The sequence below is a fragment of the Falco biarmicus genome, chromosome 3, assembly GCF_023638135.1.
Source record: "Falco biarmicus isolate bFalBia1 chromosome 3, bFalBia1.pri, whole genome shotgun sequence".
NCBI classification, from domain to species: Eukaryota; Metazoa; Chordata; class Aves; order Falconiformes; family Falconidae; genus Falco; species Falco biarmicus.
Window position 1 is genome coordinate 42,827,105 of NC_079290.1, and position 24,823 is coordinate 42,851,927.

The following is a 24,823-nucleotide window of genomic DNA, read 5'->3' on the forward strand; positions in this document are numbered from 1 at the left end:
CATGGAGATCCAATATTAAACTCCCAGCAGTTCTGTAAATATTTTCCTAAAAATTGACCTCATTTTGGCATAGAGAATGCAGCAGCAGTGAAATATTAGCAAACGATTTGGAATTGGTCCACTGAAGAAGAAATGACATTTTATTAAATCTTACAGCAGGACAGGGCGACTCACACATGAGTAAGCAACCATACAAGTTCTGGTGCAGCAGAAAGTACTAGCACTTTGTTGTGAAATATGGCAATATATACCTTGTTCTGCTGACCTGCTTTCCCATCTTGAGCAGCTTCCTTCACCTCTCTGTGCAGCTGTTTTCTCCTCCAGCATTCATCCACCTTCCTTATTTATATTAAAAACTCGTAAAGTCATAAACTGTGTTTGCATATTGCTACCAGAACAGCCCTCCCTTCAGCCCATCCTTCTACTGGAAGCCTCTAGATGTTTCCACAGTACTCCTGATTACTTGCATAGGCGTAAGCACTGTACAGTCTAGCTTGCAACAATTAAGTAGATTTTTGAGAACTGTAAGGATAAAAGTGAGTGTGAATAATCTGCCTTGGGAGATTAGAAATGAGGTGAGAGTGAACAAAAGTGTAGATTCAATACAGTATGGACCTGTGAAATATGCTTCCAATTTTTCCTAATTCTACTTGCAGTAAGCAGAGGACTGACCCACAAGCAGTTACAGAAAGCCTGTGTTAGCTGAGAACCCCTCCGCTACCGAAGACAGTCCCAGGGCTGCTATCACTATCTTTAAGGCAATTTTATGCTGCAAAAATAATGTAAAAAAAGAACTAAAGTCCTGCATCACTGTTACCATCTTTTACTTAAACGCGCAAGTCACAACCGCAGGCATTTTGGGAACGTAAGTTTACGGTTCAGAAGGTAGGCACTGGTGTAGCTGGAAGGAATGTTCTCTTACCAAGTCCTCAGAGCCGTATTAGAGGTATCTTACCAGTGCAACATTAATACTCACACAGCGCATTTTCTTTCTAGTCCTAACTAAACTTTCTTGGATTCACATCACTTTGCTCCTCCCTGTTCCTGCTCCCTAGTCAGTGTATGAAAGCACACTTCTTACTCAGTCCTGAAAATGTTAGCTTAGTTTTCAGTAAAAAACATTTTTTCTAGGCTGTGTGAAATACAATACACACATGCATTGTGTGTTGTGATCCACTACTTGCTGCCTTTCTCCCCTGCACCAGACATGAAAGGCAGATCCTTACCCCAAGTTTAAACAATAAAAATTCCTTCAAGGTTGCTCATCATCCCACCAAGCACATGCTCTGCTTCCCTCACTGGACCCCAAACTCTGCCTGATTCTCTTTTGCCAGAGAATAAAGAGCTCTTTCATGAACTAGGCTGACTGGTGCTCAGAAGATCCTCACCCAGCACCCCATGTTCTCATTAGTCTGACGCTAAATGAGGCAGAGAAGAATCTGGATCGTATCACACTTTGAGGCTTGGATAATCATGGTGTATTTAACATTTAATACTGCATATGCTTGTAAAAACCTTTTAATCCAGTTCAGTTGCACTTAGAGTTTGCAGACAGGCTTGAACTTCACTGTGGGGCTTCCAGGCAGGTGTGTTGTGGCAGAATCTGACCCCAGCAAAGCCACTGAATGCTACCAGCAGTGAGCAGTATTCCTTCTGCTTTCCTGTTCCCTTCTAGTGTAGGACTTTGATGTAAGCTTTATGATGTTGCTTCTGTATTCCCTAGGGACCGAGAAAAGGGCCATATCCCTGATTGTCGTAGACTTCACTTTGCAGCACCCTGTATTCAAAATAGCACACAGAAATTGCTCACAGACCGAGGCAAATACTGACAGCAAGATCTCTGCATAGAAATGATCCTTGCAATATATATACATGTGCAATAACTAGCAGAATGATTTTATGTCCACAAAATAAATAGCAACTTTAAAAGCAATACTGAGGTACTTAGAACTAAATTATGTCATAGGGCAAATCTACTTAAAGGGGTGGCATCTGAAGCCCCCAGGAGAGCAGCAGTGGGAGTTTTTCCAGTGGATCCCCATTTCCAGTGTACTCCATCGCTTACTGAGGACAGTACCTCATACCGGCAGAAGCGGCTGCAAGGAATTTTGAGAATCATGCTCCAGCTCATCCATCCTCCCAGTCTTGCTTCTGTACCAAAGCATTGGTTTTATCAGTCTCTGCACACATTTCCTTTGTACATTTGATCTCATGATGTATGCTGGAGGATATCTGTCCTCCCCCATTATGCTATCAGGTACAAAAATAGGGCAGCATGGCAACATTTTATGCAATCCCATTTTCTTCTGACTAACTCAGAAATTCAACAGGAGTTGATACGTACTGTATTGGGTTTTTTGCTTCTTGTATTACTTTGACAGAACTTCCAGAATGAAAATTGAGGATATCCTGACATTATCGAAGGCCACCACAGAGACCCTCTCTTTTTACTACCAGCCAGCTTCACTTAAGGAGAAGCATTAATTACAGCTGGGATTGCAAATGGCTCACGATAGTAGGCTGGACAGTTTAGAGAGGTTTTTCTTCACTGAAAGTCACTAAACTGAGTCATATTTTACTATTTGGTCATTCTACCATTAGCTTGTAGGATTCTGTTGTTTATTAACAGTGACGTCCATTTTCATGATTCATTATACAACACTGTTACGTGACATGAAGTATCCATTAAAAAAAAGCAAAGGCTCCAGAGGCTATGTTAAATAGCTCTTCTTTAGCTATATTATCTGACAAGACATGGAGGCAGAGTGCTCTTGGGATTTGGATGACTTGGTGGCCATCTGTTCTGCAGGGAGGAGACCATCTGCCCTCTGTATAACCCTCCCATATCCGCTGCAATCTAAGCACTAACACATTTTGAAATCACCTGTGGCCACTGAATGGTAGCCTTAATTTTCATATTACAAATGAAGCTGCAGCATGAAATTGTTTCACTTTTTAATTTTTTTGACATTGAGTTGATTGACTAACCCTGTTTTAGTTCATGTTATGGCTTCTCACATGTTGCTGTCTTCTTATTATTTGAAGTTGGCAGTACTTATTATACAAAGGAAAGCTAATAAAACACTGCATTTGTAAGTCCCTGCTGACACCAGGGAATGTTACAAAAAACCCTATTATTATTTTGCGGGTCAGCATAAAACATGAGGCATTTTGAAATCACAGTGGATAAAAAAGTGGCGTGGATTTGCATAAATATTGTTCTTTTAGGCCTAGGCCCTACACTGTAAATGAGACAGTGGCTTAGATCCAGAATTGCTAAATGATAAAGGAGGCACTACCACATCATCTTTTCTGAGTTTCATCTTTCAGTAACTCATGGGCTATTACAGGCAGGCTACACTTTGCAGCTTACTGCCACCTGAGCAGGCTGACGTAGTGAAAGATATCGTCACAACTGAACCACTACCCCAAACCTGAAGGAAAATTAAGCCCTGTGCAAACTGAGATGATTTCTATTTTAGCTAACTGAGCAATCATCCCATGTGTCTTGTCATTTTTTTCCCATAAGATTTGCAAGAGTAAAAATAGGCAGTAGTCAGGAACTATTCTTATGTTTTAAACCAGTCTCTAAAATAATGCCTGTTGAGGTTATTGTAACCACCACTGTAGTAGCTAGTATGTTAAAATGCTCTTAAAGGCTAGATTTGTCTCAGCAGTGACTAGTGAAAGAGGTGTAGCTCTCTGATTTCAAATAGACCAACTGAGACCCTTCAATAGTTGTAATACTGGAATGCTATCATAAAATGTGCTGCTCATATGGAAAGCCAGGGAAGAAAATACCGTGAAGTCAGGCTTTCCTTTTTCTGTTGGGTTAAAAATACGTCCTCTGGGGAGAACTGCATGTAGTTAGCCAACTGGCAACTTGGTGTGTCTACTAGATGAACAAGCGAATAGCTGTACTGAGGTCCCACTGGCTCGTGGCCATCAGTCACAAGCAAGCTTGTTCATTGCTTGTAGCACTTTTACACATGGGCCCCCACAGGCTGAGCCAGAGGTTGACCCCTGGAAATTCTGTGTGATTGTTCACCGTCAACTTTCTCTTTCAATCTCTAGACGAAGGTGCTTCATTTCACCCATGTGATGACACCTACTGTGGTCCCTTCCCTGAGTCTGAGCCTGAAGTAAAGGCTGTTGCTCATTTTCTCCGCAAACATCGGAAACAAATAAAAGCCTATTTGTCCTTCCACGCATATGCACAGATGCTGCTGTACCCTTACTCTTACAAATATGCAACTATTCCAAACTTCAGCTGTGTGGTAAGTACATTAAGACTTGGGAGAATATGTTTCTCTATATAATATTTTCTGTTATGTTTTGTTTTGAGAGGAAACTTGTTTCTTCGATACTTAGCACAGATTTAATATTCAGCAGTATTTATTCTGGATTTGCATTATTTCTGGTTATATAACCTTCACTTAGTGAGTCAGCAGTGATTTGATTAAAATGGTACGGTGCCTTCCATCCATCAGTCCCTTTAAATTACTTTATAGGATAAATCCCTGGGGTTTAATTATAGTTATTAGCATTTTATTTAATTAACTGTAATGGAAATTATGTAGTTAAGTCCTTGGGCATCTCGCTGAAATTCTGTCCCTTCATGCTCAGAACTTAAAACACTAGGATCACGAAGATCATCTTCAATGTGATGAGCAAAATAAAATTGAAATGGTTTATGTTTATCAGTTGGAGGTGAAATCTCATAGATTTCACCAAAAGTAAAAATTTGATTGCTTTATGTATTATCCTGCTCAGACATAGTGTTTTTAACCCTTTAAGACAAGCAGTTAATTAACAGCAGGGGCTTTATTAGAGGAATAAATTAATAAGAATATGGTTTTTTGATGCAAGCCTACTGATTTACAGGTATTTGCATTTCACATATTCCACGCTCATCCAAATGCAGAACTGTTGCCTTTGCTTGCAGTCTGTCTGTTTATAGCCAGCCTCCTGTACATAAACCCCTCCCTATGGCTTATTATCTTAGGGAAACATGGCTAAGCTTTACTTTCTGTTTGCTCCTGCTCACAGACACACATTGCACCAACCAGTTGCAAGCCGCTTTCTTTCACCCTCCATCCCCAGTAAAATTACATTGTCCACTTATCTCCCATACCTCCCATTCTGGTCCTGAAAGTTGCAGTGACTTTTAACTTACTAGTTTAAGCTAGTTTATTCCAAAGGGGCTTAACGGCACCTTAGATTTATCCTGTGCAGAATAAATGATGTTGTCAGCCCCTGGAGCTTCACTGATGTTTCTTTAGCTGCCCTCTCAGGAGTCTGAGCAGCCAGCACTCCACAAACCAAAGTCGCTTTGTGAGAGTTTATTTCTATTAAGACACTTAATTTCAGCAGCTACTAAAAATTCTCCTGTCTGATGTCATAACTGGGAATAGAGCAAATCAGAAGTTAACTAAGCAGCCAGAGGAGCTAAAAATATGAAACTTGTGGGGAGTGACCACCTAGCCTTGCAGTGACTGTGAACAAATCCATGAATCTCTTTATGCTACCTTCTCCACCCTCTTTTAGAGAATGGCAAAGAGAAAGGAGCTTCCCAAGTGAAATGGTGGCTTTTACTCACCAAAAAACATAAACTGGGAGTTTAAAACCACAGGATTTCATTCCTTTGAAGATCAGCAGGTGCAAGAATATTTTTGTAAGAACAGACAACACAGCAGAAGGTAAAGACAAGGTGTTAGGAAGAACCAGCATCTCCTCTGCAAGTAGTTGATTACTGGGTATCTGATGAAAATACCCAGAGTAATGTAACGCAATAATAGCAAACACTGTTTCAGGAAATTCATTGTAAGGAAAAGGAGTCTTTAACTGAGATATTTCACACATACCAGTAAATCTTCAGTACATGTTGTTCTTGTTGCTCAAGGGCTATTTCCATTCTGAGACAGGGAGTAACTGCCCCTCAGCACACACTATCTTTCCATCCACAGATTTTAGACCAAAGGAACCCAGTTTTTGATGTGTAGTAGGTGTGAGACCTTCGATCAGGCTTTTCGTTAGAGGGAGTGGAGCACAGACCTAACAGGACAAAGAAACACACTTTTTTAGACAACAGCCCTGGAAAAATGGAAGCCAAATCCCAGTTCTAAATATTGTGCCAGTATTTGGACTCTTTCCTTGTTTTTATTGCAGTAGGTCAAAAAAAGAACAGGGAGGTTGGAGTAAGAAACTGAAGTAATTTCCTGTTACTTAGAAAGCTTGTTATGGGGATCATAGTGAAGATGAATGGAATACTGATGCTTATTTATTTGTGTGTTTTATCACTTCTCTACAGCCAAATGTGCCATCACCTGGTGGCTCCTAAATGAATAGTCTTTAATATTTGAAGGGTCTAAAATGGTGACTTAGGCTGAAGTTTCAGATTCTCCAGTTCTCTTGGAAATTACAGTGAGCTGGAAAGTGGCAGATCTCTGTTTCCTGCTGCTGATGGAACAAGCTTTGTTGGTCTACACAGACTGCATACAGTGGACAACTGCAGGATTCCACATGCACAGCAAATAAACATTTGGTGCTAAGAGGGGGCCACAATTAATCCTGAGCAGAAGAAAGGATGTTTCTGTCTGGGTCGTATCATTCTAGTGAGCTGTCAGTTACCAGCTCGATTAAAGTGTTCAATTATTCAGAGTTGCTTTGAAACTGGAGAGCTGTGTACTGATCACAACATGCATATTCTGTTCTAATTTAGGCACACCTTTCTTATTAACACTCTCCTGAAATCTGTTCTTTTAAGATACTTAAAATGAAAGTGCACTTTGAGATTGAAAAACAAGCAGAAACATTCACCCATCTCGAGAGTTTTAAATTTCAGCTACTTTTGATCCCTTTTCTTCCTGTACAGTTGTTTGCCTTACTGTTCGCAATGAACTTACATGGCATGACTGAGTTTGTGTATGTCTTGGTAAAAATCATGTAATTTTATGTGAAGCTTTCTCCTTGAGGGTGTTCAAAGACTGGTTGCCTGGATTTAGTCAGGATCCAGCCTGCACGGTACGATGCAGTTGAGAACTGTCCCCTTCTTTGGGCATATAACTCCAACAGTGGAAGCAAGCGGCACCCCTCAAGGCTAACAGCATTGAGCTCACAGTGCCCACGGATGCCTGCCTACATGGTGGATGTGGACGTGGACTTGGGTCACTCCAGTTTGGCCTCCAGATGGTTGCTGCCTCTGCACAGAACCCAGTACTATTGTGCTGGTTTTAAATGGGCATTGCCAAGCTACTTCCTCAGAAAGATTTCAACAGAGCTTGCTTCTGTTGTCTCATTGTTCTACAAGGTGTAGCTCATGCACAGGGAGTGTTCTCCTTCATGACTATGTTCTCCTTTCCATGGCGCTTTACCAGGACATTGCTGTCTGCCCATCTCAACTCCCTCAGCCAAGCCCTGCCTCCCACTCCCTTGGCATCAGGCCTGTTGTCAGGCCACCCCAGCTCCACACCATGGCCCTGGGACGGTAAGCGCAGCTGCTCGCCAAATTTCTGTTGAGCAACTGAGCCTGGTACCTGGGGCTTCGATGCAGGCACCAGACAAAAGCCCCAGGCTGCAGCTGGAGCTCTCCCCACTCCCTGGAGCCCTGTGAGGCCCCACCACCACTGCTAGGGCCATGCACTGCCACCCTGCCAACCTCATGTGGTCTGACACCTCCAATCCCTTCATTGGTCTTGTGTGTCATGATTCACAGAAGTTGAGGCATCTGTAAAAGGAGTAAGAGTCCCAAGTGACAGCACTTTCCCCTTTCTCAGACCTCCTCCCACCTCATCTTTGGTGTCAGGGTGAGTCAGAGGTTTCTTGCCAGTGACCACATCCCAACCCAGCAGAAGTTCCCAGCAGCACTGACTTCGGCAGTCCCTACCTCCACGCACTCATGGAGGTGGCAAGAGGAAGAGAAGGGGCAGGCTGAAAATGTCAGTCTCCAGCACTGTCGTCCCTGTGCTGGGGAAAAAAAAAAAAAAAAAATCTAGTTGTGCCTAGTGGATTTTTACAATGGAGTAGAAGTGTGCTCTTCCATGTGCTAAGAGCAGTTCTCAGTGCAAAATAAACTCTCCAAAGCCCTACTTGCTGACCAGTAAGTGAAAATGAACATTTGTATGTTTTTTTCTGAAACGACATTTTAAAGTGGTTTTCTCTGGCTTCTTTACTCAAGGTAAGGAGTGAGTTCATGAAGAGCTGCATAAACTGAAAGCTACAGCTCTTCAGTTCACAGAAATAAAACAACTAAAACAACCATTGCAGCTTTACCCAGTGGTTCAAAGTCCAGCAGTTTCTAGCTCCAGATGTTCATTTCCCACTCTCTGCAGGGAGATGGCTCTTTTTTCCTAGATATTCCTGGCCTTCGCTGTACATTCTCCATGGATCCTTTCCTTTGGGATCATGATACTCCTTTTTCTTCTGAATGCATGCGTCCCTTTTCTGAGTTTGCATGTACTATCCATGTGTGACCCTCAGGATTTGCCATGGGCCAGGCCTTCAGCACCTAGTTTCACAGGATACCATGAACCTCCTAAACAGACTGTATCCACATGGATGTTGAAATGTAGGTGCTGATTTTCCCCGTAGGGTACTGAAGTCACATTTCTGTAATAGTGGAAAGAATTATCCAAGCCTACATCATCTGGCCCCAGAGAAAGTTAGACCAGCAGTGAGCATTCACTTGCTCATCAGAGATTCAGGAGTGGAATCTGCCTCTTTCTTTCTTCCCAGTCTGCTCACTGCACCACTGTCAAGTGTCAGCAAGAGATCATTTCTCCTTCACAAATCTAGCAGAGATGTGGTTTAGTGGACTGGGAAATGCATCCACAGGTACTGGCAGAAAATGCATGCATGGCTTTTAAACAGCATAGAAAAAAGAGATTATTTCATCTCATGGTCTCACATGTTGCCTGAATTTGTTGTGTCACTAAATTGGTATATATACCTGTAATTACAAATGCGTAATGGCTGATCATTCACAGTGCAGTGAGCTGCTTTATGCCATGAAAATACTGAACCAAGTTTTTCAGGGAATTAGGGAACTGCTGTCAATAAAAATAAATAATGCATTTATCCTTTACAGTAATTTTAAATTAGCTGCCACAGACTCACAGAACACAGCATCACACCAGAACTCAATGATCCATAGCTCAGGTTCCAATCCCATTACAGTATTTAATTCAGAGTGTAATTTATGTGTTTGTTTTTCTACCCCCCACAGGAATCAGCAGCCTATAATGCTGTTAATGCTCTTCAGTCAGCCCATGGTGTAAGATACAGATATGGTCCTGCATCTAGCACTTTGTGTAAGTTTTCCTCTGGCACAGGTTTGTGACTTTGACCTACCTATAGTAAGAAGATTACCATTATTATAATAAAGGAAGCAAACACTGTTTAAAGTGAACTTTGTTCCAGTTGTGGATGGTGAGGAAGGCGGAAGATGAAGTTTAGTAACAGATTCAGTCTGTTGATTGCGCTAAGATTAACTCAGTTGATGCAATAAAAGAGATTAAAATCCAACGCATTGGAGACAAGAAAGCCAGAAAATAACATGCCCAGAACATATAAACCCAGATTTTAAAAAAAAAGTAAAAACAAGATTTTAAAAACCATATATTTATCAGATACTGTAAATGCAGTACTAAGTTATAAAATATTTGGGAGGAAATAATTCAAAGTAGGTTTCATTTTTCACCATTACTTTGCCTCTCCTGTGCTATTGTGATAGATACAGCTATTCACAGAGCTCATTCTAAAAGTTAGGGTCATGCCTTTAAAAGCTGGGTTTCAAATGTCTCTGTGTCTAGGTGATGATAAATGATGACAACAGTATCTTTATTTGGACAACTTCCATTTTTTCAGAGAGAGATTTCAAATGCATTTTTCCCTATAACAAAATATCTTTAAAATATGCCTTCTAAATATGTAACAACATTTGTCAGGCAAACTCCACGAAGACAGGTAAGAGAAAAAGAAGTTCAAGGGGTTTCAGCAACACACTTTTTTTTTTTTTTTTTTTTACTGAAACTATGAGGCCTGAATGCTCTCAGTAATGATAACAGACATTGAAAAAGTGAGAAACTTCAGTAAATAGCAGGTTTTTTCGTAAGTAACTTCCTGCATCTCCTCTGCTGTTACTGTGTTTTGGCTGGAGCTCCACTTCATTGTGGGCCTCCACCTCACAGCACGGCCACCATCTTGTGCTCATTACAGTGCAGTCAGTCACTATGTCAAAGGAAGAGCAGCATGAATTAATGCCAGAATTGCGCAGAAGACAGCAGGCCACATGGGAGATGGATCTTTATATAAATATGAATGTCTTGGGTAATCAACATATGGAGATAAGAAGTACACTTCCTCAGCAAGGTTTGTTAATATTAGACACCACCTATGCAAATGCTTTCATGCTGTAAGGAAATGGTGAGAAAACAAGACAGAAATGAAAAGAATTGTAAAAGCACTTTGAAATGGAGAATTCAGATTACTTTGTTAGATTTCTCCATTCCCCCTGCAAAGGAATTGCCTAAAAAAACAAAGTTAAACCTAGGAGCATGCAGAGCTCCAGTCCAGCTGGGAGATCCTTGTGGAAGCAAAGGTTTAGACTACCCTCACCTGCGGACAAGAACAGTTTGAGGCTTTATTCTAAATGTTCTCTTTTATTAAAGTTTTGCTTTACACAGAAAAGTCAGTTATTAATTTTTTTCCTGTGAAAATCAAGGGTCTAATCCATATTGTGGAGAGTGCCCGTGACCTTCTCTGAAGGGTGTTCAGGGTCAGGGCAAGCAACAGTTGGAGCTGCAAGTATATTCACGGAGTTCTGGAGACAAGATACCACAAGAACGCTCTGGTGCTTTCAGCATGACCTGCATTTAACATTTTTAAAAATTTTCTCTGAATTTCCTCTTTCAGATGTGAGTTCCGGTAGTTCTATGGACTGGGCCTACAAAAATGGCATCCCCTACGCGTTTGCCTTTGAGCTGCGTGACACAGGCCATTTTGGATTTTTACTTCCCGAGACACTGATCAAACCAACCTGCACAGAGACCATGCTTGCAGTTAAAAATATAACTCTTCATCTGCTGAAGAAATGTCATTGAGAGCTATTTGTAGGAGCTGGAAGTGAGCATTTTGCTCCCAGCGCTGATGCCTTTCAGTGTGTCCAGTTGCCATTCTAAGCCTGGCCACTTCAAAATTATAGAAGCTAATGGGAAATACGGTATTGCTTCTACCAGATTTACTTGTGGGAAATGGAATAAATCATTTAATACCTGCTCTACAAAAGCCCATAAAGCTGATGTACTAGCTTAGTTACCAGTTTGGTGTAAAATAGTCTGTCCTTTTTGCAATAAAGCTTTGATTCTGCAACTTCAGTGGAGCAGGTCCAGGTCCACATACAGGTGCCTGAAATAAAACTCCACTTCCAGACAGTCTGTGGCCTTACTCCTTTCCCTAACGGGAAGATTTCCCTAAGTTTCTTCCCTTAATCTCTCGAACAAAGGGATGAAGTTTACATTCATGTATATGTGCTCTGTGACGCAGCACAGGCCTGTGTCTATAGCAGTAAATAGCATATAGTTGCAGCTGGCTGTGCTACAAGTGGCAATGTGGATTCCTTCTGCATGTATACATACTTATATATGCACTTTTGTGACTTTTTTTCATGTAATGCAAGAATTTGACCCAAGGTTTCCTTTAACTGTTCAGAGAAACTTATTTCCAATTGTATATATTGGGGTGGACTCACAATCAACGTATTGCCTTTGAAAATGTAACTTCCCTAGAGATGCGTAAGAATTATAGTGAATTATTATTGAGACATACACTACTGTGCTTTATGGAGAGACAAAGCATTTTGCCATGACTTGGAACTTGGAAGCTGGCAATCAACTTGGTGCATCTGGGTTCTGCTCTAGTTGGTGTCTGCCCATTTCCACCAGCCAGGGATCTAGCCTTAAACTGTAACAGCCTGATGTTAAGGGATGTTTTATTTATCAGTATTCTTGCAGTGAGTTATGTAGCTCTGTGGCTATGTGGCTGTTCTTCTTGGAAGTCATAATTTTTGCATGTTTCAAAGGAATTAATAATAGATTCTTAAATGAGATGGAGGTGAAAGCAGAAGCTTTACAGCTAAAATACAGTGAGTAAGTACCATGTTTGAAAGAATAATAATGAAAACACAGAAAATACAACAACTTTTTGAGGGGGGTTTGGTACTTTTAAAATACTATTTTTTTATCTTATTGTATCTGCAAAAGCATATATTTTACTTTACTAATTTTGAATCTAATCTTATGCCATAACATTAAATAAAACATATTTGTTAATAAAATCATTAAATGCTTTTGAAGTATTCTTCATATTTCATGTAATTGTTAAAGCTTTAGTTCAAGGATGTAACACTTTTGCCCATCTGTAAAATGTTAACAACATCAAGGATGCAATATTTTACAAAACCTACATCCTCTCTAAATAAGTAATTGAACTTAGCAAACAGACAACCTTTATAAGACTAGGAAGCACCATCTTTAATTAAGAATTCCATTGTTTTCAGGACTGCAAAAGACAATCAGTGAGGAAAGCTGACAGAATTGCATTCTCTTTTTTTAACATTTTGTTAATAAAAAGTATTTATTTCAAACAAGCTTTCTGAAAGCTTGTTCAGATTTGATTCGTTCACACTTGTTTTGAGTAATGTTTCTATTCTGGCTTAATAAAAATCTAGGAGACAGAGGCTCTCAAAATATCTATCCAGTAGTCATTTCCAATTGCTTATGACCCTAATCATTAAATATTTTTAAGGCAGAAATAACTGTCTTCTGCTATGCACAGATTCTTGCCCTTGGCCTTGATAGTGGTGTAAATTCAGTATTAGCACCAATTGTTATTCTGGATTTAGGTGACAAGACTGAACTACTACAAGGACATAAGAGACAGAAGGTGAAGGACAGAAGGCGTAAGAGATGCCTGATCAGCATGAGGCAAGTTTACCTCTGGATTGCCGCAGTACAAACATTTCCAAGTATGGGCCAGGAGAAAACAGATTCAGATGTGATGGTTATGATTCCTGCTCATAGTCCCAACAGTTTGTCATATGAAAACATTTCAGCTTTATCATCATACCATCACATCCCCACTGGTACTGAAAAGTAATTGAACTCTTGGAGCAAGAAAGGAAAAAAAAACCCAAACCCAACCCTCTTTTACTTACCAAAAGGATCTAACATCGTAGATCTAGTTGACCACCTTGGACAGGAGTAATTGCAAGTATTTTTAATTTGTCTTTTACATTTAGAAGTACTTGATAGCAAAATCAGCCCATCAATAAAGCTACATCCTGGTATCTGGATTGACTCGGCCTGAATACTGTGTATTATGTGCAACTGTAAACTCTGAGCTGAGTTTTGAAGACCTGTGCAGGGTAATTCAGTGCCCCATAGCTGAACGCAAGTGTAAATAGTGTCTGAGCCCTTTAATTTCAGGGTCACTAAAGCTGATCAGAGAGACAGTCACAAGAAAAGAACAATCCCTATTTCCTGAATTAAGAATTCGTAAGACAGTTTATCAGCAAGAGTGATTCTAAATAGGGTAGTTTACCCTAAGGAAAGAACTACTGAAAAACAGCTATTTGGATATGGAATGACAGCCTTTGCAACTTACAAATGTTACCTCCCTGAACAGCCCTTTTTTATCTCCATAATTGCTTGCTTCTTTTCCCTTTCTACTCCTCTTCAGCAGTCTTTATTGCTACAGGACAACTGAATCAATAACTGGTTTTGAGAAAAGTGAATTTATTTTATGATCATAGTTATAGTTTATCATTCAACACAATAAAAAGTATGTGAACAGCAAAACACTGGTTATTAACCAAGCAGTCAAAGTCACATACATAATGATTATGTGAATTCCAGGAGTTGCACTTCCATTGATTATTGATAGAATAATTATAACCACTTTTCTAACTTGGAAAAAGTGCTCAGACAAGCTTTTGTGAACATCCGTTATGGTTTTTGATAGCTTTTATTTTTTATAAACAAAACACCCAGATTACTTAATGTGAAGGAAACAGGCCTCTTCAAGTCACCCTTCCCAACAACAAAATAATTATCCCAAATTACCTTGAATCATCATTCATAAATTGATTTAAAAATTGGCCTTTATAGGTTAAAAAAGATATTGAGTTTGCTTGCATGCCTTAAAGAAAACACAGCTGATGGGTGTAGGTCCCTGTGTGTTTTTCAGAAGCTGCTTCAAAAAGGCCGGTGTATTTGGTCACTCGTATAACACGTAAGTCCTATGGAAAGCTGCAATTCTTTTTTGAAATTTCTGGATTTTGAATAGAAGGAGTTCAGATGACATTACGTGCCAACATGCATTTAGTTCGAAGCACCCAGTGCAAGTCCATTGGTCTATAACAAACTGCAACATGCAGACTGCACTGCCTGCTCGAGAACTGCACAAAATAACTGTTTATTGAAAAGACTGCATCGCATTCTTGAGGCTGCAAAGAAAGCATTACATTTCCTACCAAAAATAAGTTTCTACTCAACTATCCTAGTTTATTAATGTAAAACAATCCCTTCCCTTTTTTATGTTTACATTTGATTTAATGTACCACTCAAAGAATAAGATACTCAGTAGCATTGGTAGAGTAGTTAAGTATTTATGTAAGCACCTTGATCTTTCCTTTGGCTGTGCAAATCTACTGTATCGTTTCCATAGCCCACTGTTATATAGCTGTCACATTCATTGTTAAAAAACCTCAGTCTCACACATAAATGACTTCATGGTTTTTTACTTCTGTGCCTAAAAGCCCAATATTACTATTTTCATGCAGTTCTTAACTGATGGTAAACCACTAGAATAGTATCTCAGATGCATAGAGATATAACTATCCCTCTGTGTAGAAAACAGGCCAAGAGAACAGAAATTCAACTAAATTACAGTCTTCTAAAATATAAACCCTGTGACATTAGCTATACTTCTTTAAAAACATTTTTAAATGCTCACCATACAAAATACCTTTTCTGAGTTGAAAATCTGTCCACAGAAAACACAGGCCATTTGATGTGCTTAATGTATGCCCGATTCTTATTCAGGATAAAAAATTAAGGTCCAAATAGCTGTCATTGCTGCCTCCTTCCCTGTGTGGAAGGAGCTGGGTGTGGAGAGAGCTGCCTTCTGGCTGACTGCATCGATGCACTTTCAAGTCCCATCAGCACCCTGAAGTCAGGAGCGCTGATGCCATTGGCGGCTCTGTCGTGGAGGAAGGTGAACAACTCCAAAGTGGTTTTCACAGTCCTTGGCTCAACACGCCTGTCTCCCTAAGCGGCACGCACTGGATGTTGGAAATCCACAGCCTTAGGCTGCATGTGGTGTCAAAAAAGCCTGCCTTACCAAGCTCTTCTGTTAATATCTGCAGTTTGGGATAAAGTCACTCCAGAGCCGTGGGCTAACACGTGGTTCTCCTTAGCAAATGACGTTTAGGGCAAAGACATTTAGAAGAGGTAAATGTTTAGCCCATGATGCCTGTCAGGCTTGAGCAGTCAAGCAGAAAGTCTCAGCTCTCTCCATTTGCAGATCCTTTCAAGCCCTCTCCTGAGAGACTGGGTCAAGCACGGCAGGGCTTGACCTTGGGTTTAGACATCAGGGAATGCACTCATAAATACAGATTCAAATGTTAATTTAAAAAATCTGCCACTGTCCCCAGCCATGCAGAAAGTACACTTTGCCTGCAACAAAAAAAATCCATCCATTGCCATAAAGACATGGAGTAATATATTTCATCCATCCTTCCTGCCTGCTCTTAAGAGGAGTCCAGCCACTGTAGCACTGCTTGGCGTTATTGAAGAAGACAGGCGGCAGCATAAGCATAACAATGAAATATTTTAATCTACCCTCAGGCCTATAGGAGCATATGCTTTATCTCAAATAATAGGTAATGGTTTGCGAAATAAATATTGTGCTACAACTGCGAGCAGGTGTTTTAGTCTTTCGTACTGACTACAACGCGCCCGGCTATTATACCAGGATGGCTCTGTGCTGGGAGGGCTGTCCCTTTTTTTAACCAAATAATGAACCCTTTTTCTTTTTACCGATTCTGAGCAGAATATCAAGTTAAGTCTGAAGATACATACACACAAAAAAGTCTGAGGAAGTTTCATTTTATAACAGAATTTTCAATTTTCTTGAAAATAATGAATCACAGCCAGAGTTTTCAGGTGGCTTATTGTTTTCAGCATGCCATAACAGAAAAAAAGACCATACAGCAGCCTGAAAAGCTGAGCAGAAATGACTTCTATACTTGCTGTTTCATTGGCCTTGTTTCATTCTACTTTCTTTCTAGATTGAGAAAGTCTGGCTTAATTGGGCTGAAGTGAAGGAGTGCAGTCAAAAAGCTGAGTGTAAAGGGTTCTGTGCTTAATGAGCTAGAAATAGCTACTTTTAAAAAAATCAACTTGGTACACTTTAAGTTCTTTATACAGACTAATTGCTTTACTCTGAATTAAATTATCACACGCCCAGAGCTTGGTATGGTTTGGAAAAAAGTATTGTTATTTTCCCCTAACCCAGCCAGTTTTCTAAGGGTTAAATGGGTGAAATGCCTGCTAGTGTGGTAGGAGAACCAGAGCTGCTCTTTGGCCTTGTTAGCACAGACTCTGTTAAAAAGACAAAATATACTGGAGCTTTCTCTAACAGGATAAATTTGCTATATCGTGCTGCATGCACCTTCATTTCTCTTCCTCCATTTCAAAAAAGAAGGGAATACTGTCTGTCAGTGACGACTTCAGGCTATAAAAGAGCCTAACTTTTGGTACTAAATTTAAACCATGAACCTGTTAAAATGTGTGAACTTCCCCACATACCTACGCAGATCCATTCACACACAAACAAGATGTCTGTCGGCACAATGTGTACTGTGTGATGGTTTACGTAATGGTGTAGCTGCAATTCTTGGCAACCACAGGGCTGCTGATAGCAGGCAGCATGTGTTCAGCATCTCTCCTAAGCCTGCTGTAAGCACACGCAAGTTCAGCTCGCTCGGCCAGTTCCCTAAAAGCCCTTGACACCATTTCACTGGCGCAACACAAGCAGCTCTCCTCCCGGGGCTGCTGCAGCGTATTTCTGTGGGTTATCTGCTACTACTGTTGACACACCACCTACAAGCTCAGATCATGGGCCCAGCCCTTCGGCATGTTGCACCGTACAGAGTTAAGAGGCTGGGGTTTGCTGTTGTGAACACTTAGGGCAGAGGCTGTAAGGTGTTACACCCTCAAATCCCAATGCAGACTGCATCCCAGAAAAACTCCGTTACCTCGTGGGTTATGAATAAGGTCCTATACCATTGCCCAGAATGGCCAAAGAGGTGTCTGAGGCTTCTCCTGGGAAGTCAGGACAGCACCAGGGAGCCTACAGGCCCATAGCAGCTGCCACCAGGATTTTTGGACTGCTTCTTCTCTGTATTAGCCATTTCCAGGAACAGATTTTTAAAAGACTAATTTTAGACCAAAAAAATCACCCTTTCTTACACATTTTAAATTTTTTCTATTGAAGTTGTTACGATTATTGTAATAAGGTTTCTTTCCTAAGAAACAAAGTCTCTTTTCTGAGAAGCTGAAGTAGAAATAATCTGAAATGGCTGTCATGCTGAAGGCTGTTTAGGGAGGCAGTGGATGTAGTCCACTACCTGTCAAACACATACCCACCAACACTGCAGATAGTAAGTGCAAACTTCAGGAGAATATCTCAACAGAGACGTCATAGCAAACATGCCTGAAAAATGGGCTGCTCTTCAGAGAGCAATTTTGATGCAGACCGGCTAATGAAAGTTGGGATGCTCATCTACAACTCTCTCCTCTTGAGCTGAGAGTAGGAACATCACATCTCCACCGCTGACAGGACTGACTGTTTGGAAAACCACTCAAGTCTGTACCAGAGTTTTAACGAAGAAAGGAAGGTCCCTGGCCATTTCACACTCCTCTGCACGGCACCAGGGGAAGGGCTCCTTCGCTGGTGTGCCTGGCTGCAGATCTGGTGGCACCCAGCCCATCAGAAACAGTGCTATTTAAAATTCCTGGAACCACTGTCTTGTTTTTCTTTTGCTTCTATGGGAATCTTAAACAATCCATCTGTGCTAAAGCCTGAATATGCGAAAGAATAGCTCTCCCCCATTTAGGTGTCTATTGAAGGGCACACAGAAAGGTGTTTCCTTAAAAATTCCTTTTTGGATTCAGTGGTTTTCATTCTGTTGAAAACTAATAGTTTGTTGGGGGGTGGGGGTGGGGGGTGTAATCCCAGAAGGCAAATGATTTATGAAAAGTTTTATCCGAAACCATACTAAGGACAGCATGTATCATCTTCATACTCTGATTCTAAATGCACAGACCAAAGGTGGAACATTGGGAGCAAGTTTTCCATTTTCACTTAGTATCAGGACCAAAAATAAAGGCAAAGGACAGAAGTCTAACATGGAGTAGAGGAAAAAGCTCAAATTAAATAGCAAGACTATGCCACAAGAACAGTAGACATTATTTGAACTAGTATAAAAAGGCATTTTTATTTTTAACCAGGAATAAAATCACTGAAGCACCAATACTTAAGAAAGAAGAAAGGAAAAAATGTTGAATAATGTTAATGTGTTGAATGAATAGAGGACTGTTGGATCAAATGGCCTACTGGGAGAGCGAACGGCTATCTGTGATTAAACAAACAGCTGGAAGAACAAAACTTAGAAAAAAAAATTGGCAAACAAACAGAGAGTAATCATTTTAGATTGAATGACACTCTGTGAGAAGTATAAAAATATCTTCATCCTGAGTAAGTAAACAGATACTGCTGTTTTTTTCTAAAAGTAACAAGCAGAGAAGACCAAACAGACACTGAAATCAAGAGAATCACTTCTCTGTTCATCTGATGGTGTCACAGACAAGCTTCTCTTTCTTAAAAAATTACCAGCCTTTGGAGTACTCCATGGGCACAATGTTAATTAATATTCAGGAATCCTGTGACATACATTTTAACGCATGTGGATATTACCAACAAGGTAAAGGTGTCTATCTAGCAATGCTTACTACCTTCCCTGGCAATTTCAGTGTTTCCCAGTCCATGCAAGTTGGCATTCTGTCTCCACCTCTCCAGCTGTATGTGTGGATAAAGCCTAACACAGCACAACCAGATTAGTAGCTGCTGCGTGAAGAAGTAGGACAGTGGATTCCATACCGAGGTAGCAGAAGTCATCTGCATTATATTTGGGCCATATTTCAACAAGGGAATGTGTGGAAGTGTAAAAAGAGCCATATATCTGCTGTAAGATACTAGGGACCAAAATTAAAGAGGTTTAAGATTAGCTTCCTTTACAGAGAGCCCCACTTGTCATTAAGTTTGTCAAAGTGATGACCCCGCTGCATGATGGAAGTGTCTTTTTCTTCCACTTTTCATTAGACACCCATGCCCTGCAATGATGATTTTTCTCTATTCTTCTGCATTGCAACACATTTCATAAGCACACAGCTTTTCAAAAATAGATTGATCCGATAGCTGAAAAAGATATTTGCAGCAGCACAAATACACAGTATGAAATTAAAGACATGCAATAAATTCCAAGCACAAAGCAGCACTGGAACCCAGGAGATGAGACTTAGATGGGAATGTTTCAAGGAAGGCTTTCTTAGGCTTCACTAAATCTTGACAGTGTGTATCTATTTAAACCACACTTCATGCTCAGATTCACTGGAGTACAGAAGTCAAGGCTGCAATGAAAGGGAAAACTGTTGGATATGTATCATTTTACTTGCCATTCAGTGTAGGAAATTATTTTACCACAGCCAGAGCCAGTCCGTTTGCCTAGTATATATCTTTCAAAAAAAGGAACAATAAATAAATAATAATCTTTAACCTCTGCAAATTTCTTTGTTACACAAAAGAGTATTACTTAGCAAGGTTCACACACTTCAATTACGTATCTCCCCATGCTTCACCTGAGGCGTTTCGTGACAATTACATACACCACCATGAAAAAGATCTAAGCAGCCCAGTCACTATTATTCAGCATATTGGCAACTGGCAATAATCCTACAGACAAAAGGGTTTCTTGAGATTCCTGACATATCCCAGTAAATCCTCCCATTCTTACATATTTGGGGAAAAAACAGGCAGCCTTTGCACCGCCTCCTGGGGGATAGTAATGCAGGGTACGAAGGAACAAGGAAGCGTTAGAGTTAGAGGCTTACTGAAGCTGCCATCCACCTTCTGGTTTTTTCTGTATTCCTCCCCTGGGGTGGCAGGCCTCAGCTTTCACCTGTCTGGGAGGAGAATGTCACAGTCCTTCTGCTCTGGAGGTGGGATTTATCTCATCGGACTTCACCTATATGAAAGCTATCCACCTAAACTAAATTGATTTGGTTCTCTCTGTAGCCAGCAGAGGGGGAAAAAAAGGATGTAAAGGATGACAGGTCACATCTGTCTTAGACTCGGTACCATCGGTACTGCATGAGTTACTCATTAGAAGTTAGTCTTTTTGCATAGCAAGAGTCCAGATGACAGCTTAGACTAGGTACCTAGTTTTTCACTGTTAATTAAGACAAATTCCACCCTAGGATGAGACATCTCTTTAACTCCCAGTACATCAACCATACTTACCTACCAGCCCTGGCTGAATTCACATGTCTCTTTGAATCGCAACAGTTATTTTTGTCACGTTATGTTCATGTTTCATTTCTTGTCCTTGTAGCTTGTTGGAGAGGGAGCCAAAAATGTAAGATCCCCATAAACAACAATTAGCTGTCTAACTTCGAGTTAGCTGCTTGATGCATTCTTTTTCATCTTTTTTTTTTTCTGGACAGATTGTTTACAAGTTAAACAAATGCTACTATACAGCATACAGAAAATACCAAAAAGACACACAACATACCAGTACATGAATAATCAAGCAATGCAGAGCATTCAAAATCTATCACAGGGCAGTTCCAAATCTGTCACTGAAAATAGAAAATTCCAGGGTTGGTGAGACCCTGTGGATTTTACCCCAGCAACTGACTGGCTGCCAGCTGCCTGCTGAATCCATAGGAGACACCCCTTTAAGCAGTCAGTCTCCTCTGCTAATCGTCTCTTTTTCCTGCTTCTAGCAGGCATTATATGGTATTTAAAGGCTACTGAGTTTAAAGTGCTCCCTGAATTTAAAATGGGAACGCTCTCTTATTTGTATAAGAATATGTAAGAGCTTCACGTTTGATGCAAGTGGTAAGTAATTGAGACTAGTAAATATTCAAAGTAAGCTATAGCCTCTTCAGCTTCCCACTGCAGAAACCAATCTTGTTCTGATAAAAGCCAATACCTTCATTAGAAAGAAAATCCGCTCTGAGCTTTTTATGAGCAAGAAAACCAAAATGCAGTCATATCTTCATGGTAAAATGTGTTAGAATTGTATGAGTGAACTAAATGCTTTCCAGTAAATGACATAGTAAAAATAACCTCAGAATTTATCCATAGATTTCTGACTACAGATTTCTGTGATTTTTTGAAATAAATGAATGTTTGCAATTATTGCAACAGCATTTAGGTTTGCAAATACACCAGAATGCTTTAATATCGTATTTCACACAGTGACCTCATTTACCAAATGTGCACAAATAGACAAACAAAGCTTGCTTATAAGACATTGCTGTTATCTCTGGAACTTTTAAAACAGAGCACAGCCAGCTTCCATAGAGGTCTCACACCTATTTGGAAGGACACAAGCTCATTTTTATACAGTACACTGCGAATTTAAAGTCAATTTGGATTTTAATCTTCTACTTTTGATCCAGCACCACAATGAAAAGAAGTGAAACCATGAATTTAAACCTCCACAAACTTTGGGAAAATTGTTGTGGGGTCTCACATTTTGTGACATGAATGCCTCAAATTACTATTTTTAAATGATGCTCAATTGTCTACCCTCCTTTACATATTTCTACATGGAGTATTATGCCTTAAGATTAAAGAAGCTATCTTGCAGGTGCCATACATACTACTACACCAAAAAAGGCAGAAATTTTGTGCTGAGTGTTCTGGTTTCTAAGTATCCAGATTTGGATTGACCTCATCCATGTGAGAGAGCTTACTGCCAGCACACTCCATTTTGAGAAACCATACCATATTGTTTCCTTCTTACATCTGTGTTCATGTCATTTTCACATATTATTTCTGTTCTAAAAGTTGAGCAAAGGAGAAGGAACATGCTGACAAAAGTTCAATCCAGGACAAGTTAAGCAATAACAAACTCATGAATAGAAGTGCTTTGTCAAGTGAGCATTTTGAGGATGACACCTGTGGCTATCCAGAGGTGTCCATCCAAGCTCCACTGTCATAGGCTATTAAATTCATGTAGGTAAGCTTTTATTGCAAAATGTATCTAATCTCAGTGCCAGCCAAGGAAATAAATTTGGTCCAAGCACATATGAAACACCATAAAAACTATCATCAGTGTTGACTTGTATCATTATGTATCTATTATAAGGGCCCGGCACAAACCCTCCTTGTTTAAGCAAGGGTTGCAGTACTGGTAAGCACAACTTACCTCAGATTACATTTGTCAGGAACTGAGAAAGGAAGCACTCACAAAAATCAGTAATGGTTCTATGCATTTGGAGGGACTTGGCCCTGTAGAATTATCTGCTGCATGCCTCACAGACTATGATAAATCAGATTTTTACCAGCCCAACAATATTTGTTTGATTGGCCTTCTCAGCTACAAGCAATTATAAACTGCACTTCAACAGTCCCACCAGTGGCACAGCAACATTTTCTGATAGCCATTGTCCCTACGCTTTTATGAGGACATCTAAAACTATAAAGCTTTTAGCAAGATACAGCACACAATACACACTTTCAGCTATCAAAACTAAACACTCCAGGTGTGCCTGGATCAGAACCCAGACAGCAGCAGCTTTAAATATCATGAGAAACTATCCACTGTATGCGCTGTGAACCAGTCAGCCCAGTTTTTAATGATCCAGATTGCATGTTAGCTCTGACACTTGGCTTGAAACTAGAAACATTTTGGAAGCCCAAGCAAAACTGTCTTGGGCATTTCAAAATGTCTTGGAAAGATATTTGAGTGAATACACATCTAGCAAATATTTAGTGAGTTAAGTGGGATGCTAGAATGAATCACTACAGTGCTTCTTTAATGTCTTTCTTCTACGCAAGAATATCCATAACTCCCATTCAATTTTCTCTTTCTAGTTATTCATATTCAAAATTCTTCATTCTTGCCACAAAGCCCAGAGTTTATAATGTATATGCTGAAATATCAGTTATGGATTTTTGACAGAAAATAACAGGCTGCAGTTGCTGAAGGAAACAATCAGGCCGTTTTAAAGATCACTTCATGGCAATTAAAAGTGGTTACTGCTCCAGTCTTATTGCTTCTTACCTTAATTCACACTACCTCTCTGTCTAAGCTTTTCAACACAGTTATTAAAATACTTGGAAACCATCCTTGTTATTCATTTGACTTACCCTACCCAGAGATTAAAGGGATATTTTTTCTCCAGCTGAGTTCCATTCAGTTTTTCAGTTCATTTTCATTTTCAACCCTTCCTTTGTTATATCAGCTTATTGAAAGAGATCTGCATAAACCTTTGAAAATGCACAAGTTCTAAAGTGATATGCTGAATTCACCTCAGATGAAGGGGAAGAGAGTCATTCAGCATATAAAAATTAGGTTAAAACTAATGCTTCATGCTCCCCATAGCTAGGGTATTTAATGCCTAATCTCTAAAACAACTCAGCATGCATTACGCTGGTCATGTCGCATCAGTTACAAAGACCTGCAGGAGCCTGAAGCTAGGATATAAAGGTAGGAAAGTCATCATTTTCAGTAAATTTGTTACTTTTCTAATTGGTAGAAGTCAGAATATTCCCATTTTGTAAATTGAAACTGGAGATTAAGAATTAGGGACAACCATACACTATGGTAGCCCTTCCTATTACAAGTGTTTGGGGAGGTAACTAATTAACTGGGCCCACAGAGTAATCTAGGAAAGCTGTAATGGTAGGGACAGCACCTCTCAAGAAAGACGGCAATCATGTTGTTGCTCTCCCCTTCAACAGTTTTCTCCTTAAAATCCGGTGGTAGCTCCTTAACAATTTCATCTGCTGGAGTTGGCTAGGAGAAGCAATAAATCAGTGGATCTTATTGCTACCTTTGCCATACACCCTCCATATCTCATCTTTTGCAGTGCAAGGCTCTCAGGAAATTGCCAGAACTTTGTATTCTTGGTATTCAAAGACAGAAATATGTACCATTATGTCACTGTACTGGCTTGGATTTCCCTTTGCTTTTGCATGGCCTCACATAAAACAGTAACTGTACAGTAGGTTCCTGGCTCATGGTGAAGATGTGCTATTCATTTCTATATTACCTAAAAGAAATGCTCTAGCTTTTCTCCAGCAGGGTATCTCAGAAAATCATCTTCTCAGGCAGTTATGGCTGATACACTCATGATCAGGTCCTCAAGTTGGACAAACTACTGAATAAACTTTAGAAAAAACCCACCTATATAACCATTTTTTTTTAAATATCTTTCCTTCTGTCTTTAAGATGGATACTTGTATTCCTTCTCCATTCACAACATTAGGGAATGATATGCTGAAGTGCCACGGAAGATGGGAACTGAATTATTCATCTATTAGCAGGAGCAAAATGCTGAAGAAAGAAGCAGTTGAAAACTCCTGTATGTAGGTTAGAAGAAAATGTATTTCCACAGGAAAAGTCCTAGCAGAAAGAGATGTCATTCCAGCAGATGCAGTGGTATAACTTCCAGCACATAAAGGCATGCTA

The 24,823-nt window shown here is 40.0% G+C and overlaps 1 protein-coding gene and 1 long non-coding RNA gene across 2 annotated transcripts in view; one reads left to right on the forward strand and one right to left on the reverse strand.

Annotated features, from left to right (window-relative positions):
• The window catches only part of CPA6 (carboxypeptidase A6), an 85,406-nt gene extending 72,674 nt beyond the window's left edge, over nucleotides 1-12,732 (forward strand). The window contains exons 9-11 of the mRNA XM_056331278.1: nucleotides 4,075-4,277; nucleotides 9,224-9,308; nucleotides 10,912-12,732. Of these exons, the coding sequence (XP_056187253.1) occupies nucleotides 4,075-4,277; nucleotides 9,224-9,308; nucleotides 10,912-11,099 (476 nt within the window). The 3' untranslated portion in view covers nucleotides 11,100-12,732. The remainder of the gene's footprint in view (nucleotides 1-4,074; nucleotides 4,278-9,223; nucleotides 9,309-10,911) is intronic.
• Nucleotides 142-17,481, reverse strand: LOC130145835 (uncharacterized). The gene is made up of 3 exons (XR_008820705.1): nucleotides 15,010-17,481; nucleotides 5,865-6,054; nucleotides 142-1,777 (listed from the first exon to the last, which is right to left on the reverse strand). It is a non-coding gene; the product is annotated as an uncharacterized LOC130145835 (long non-coding RNA).
• Nucleotides 17,482-24,823: the final 7,342 nt, after the last annotated feature.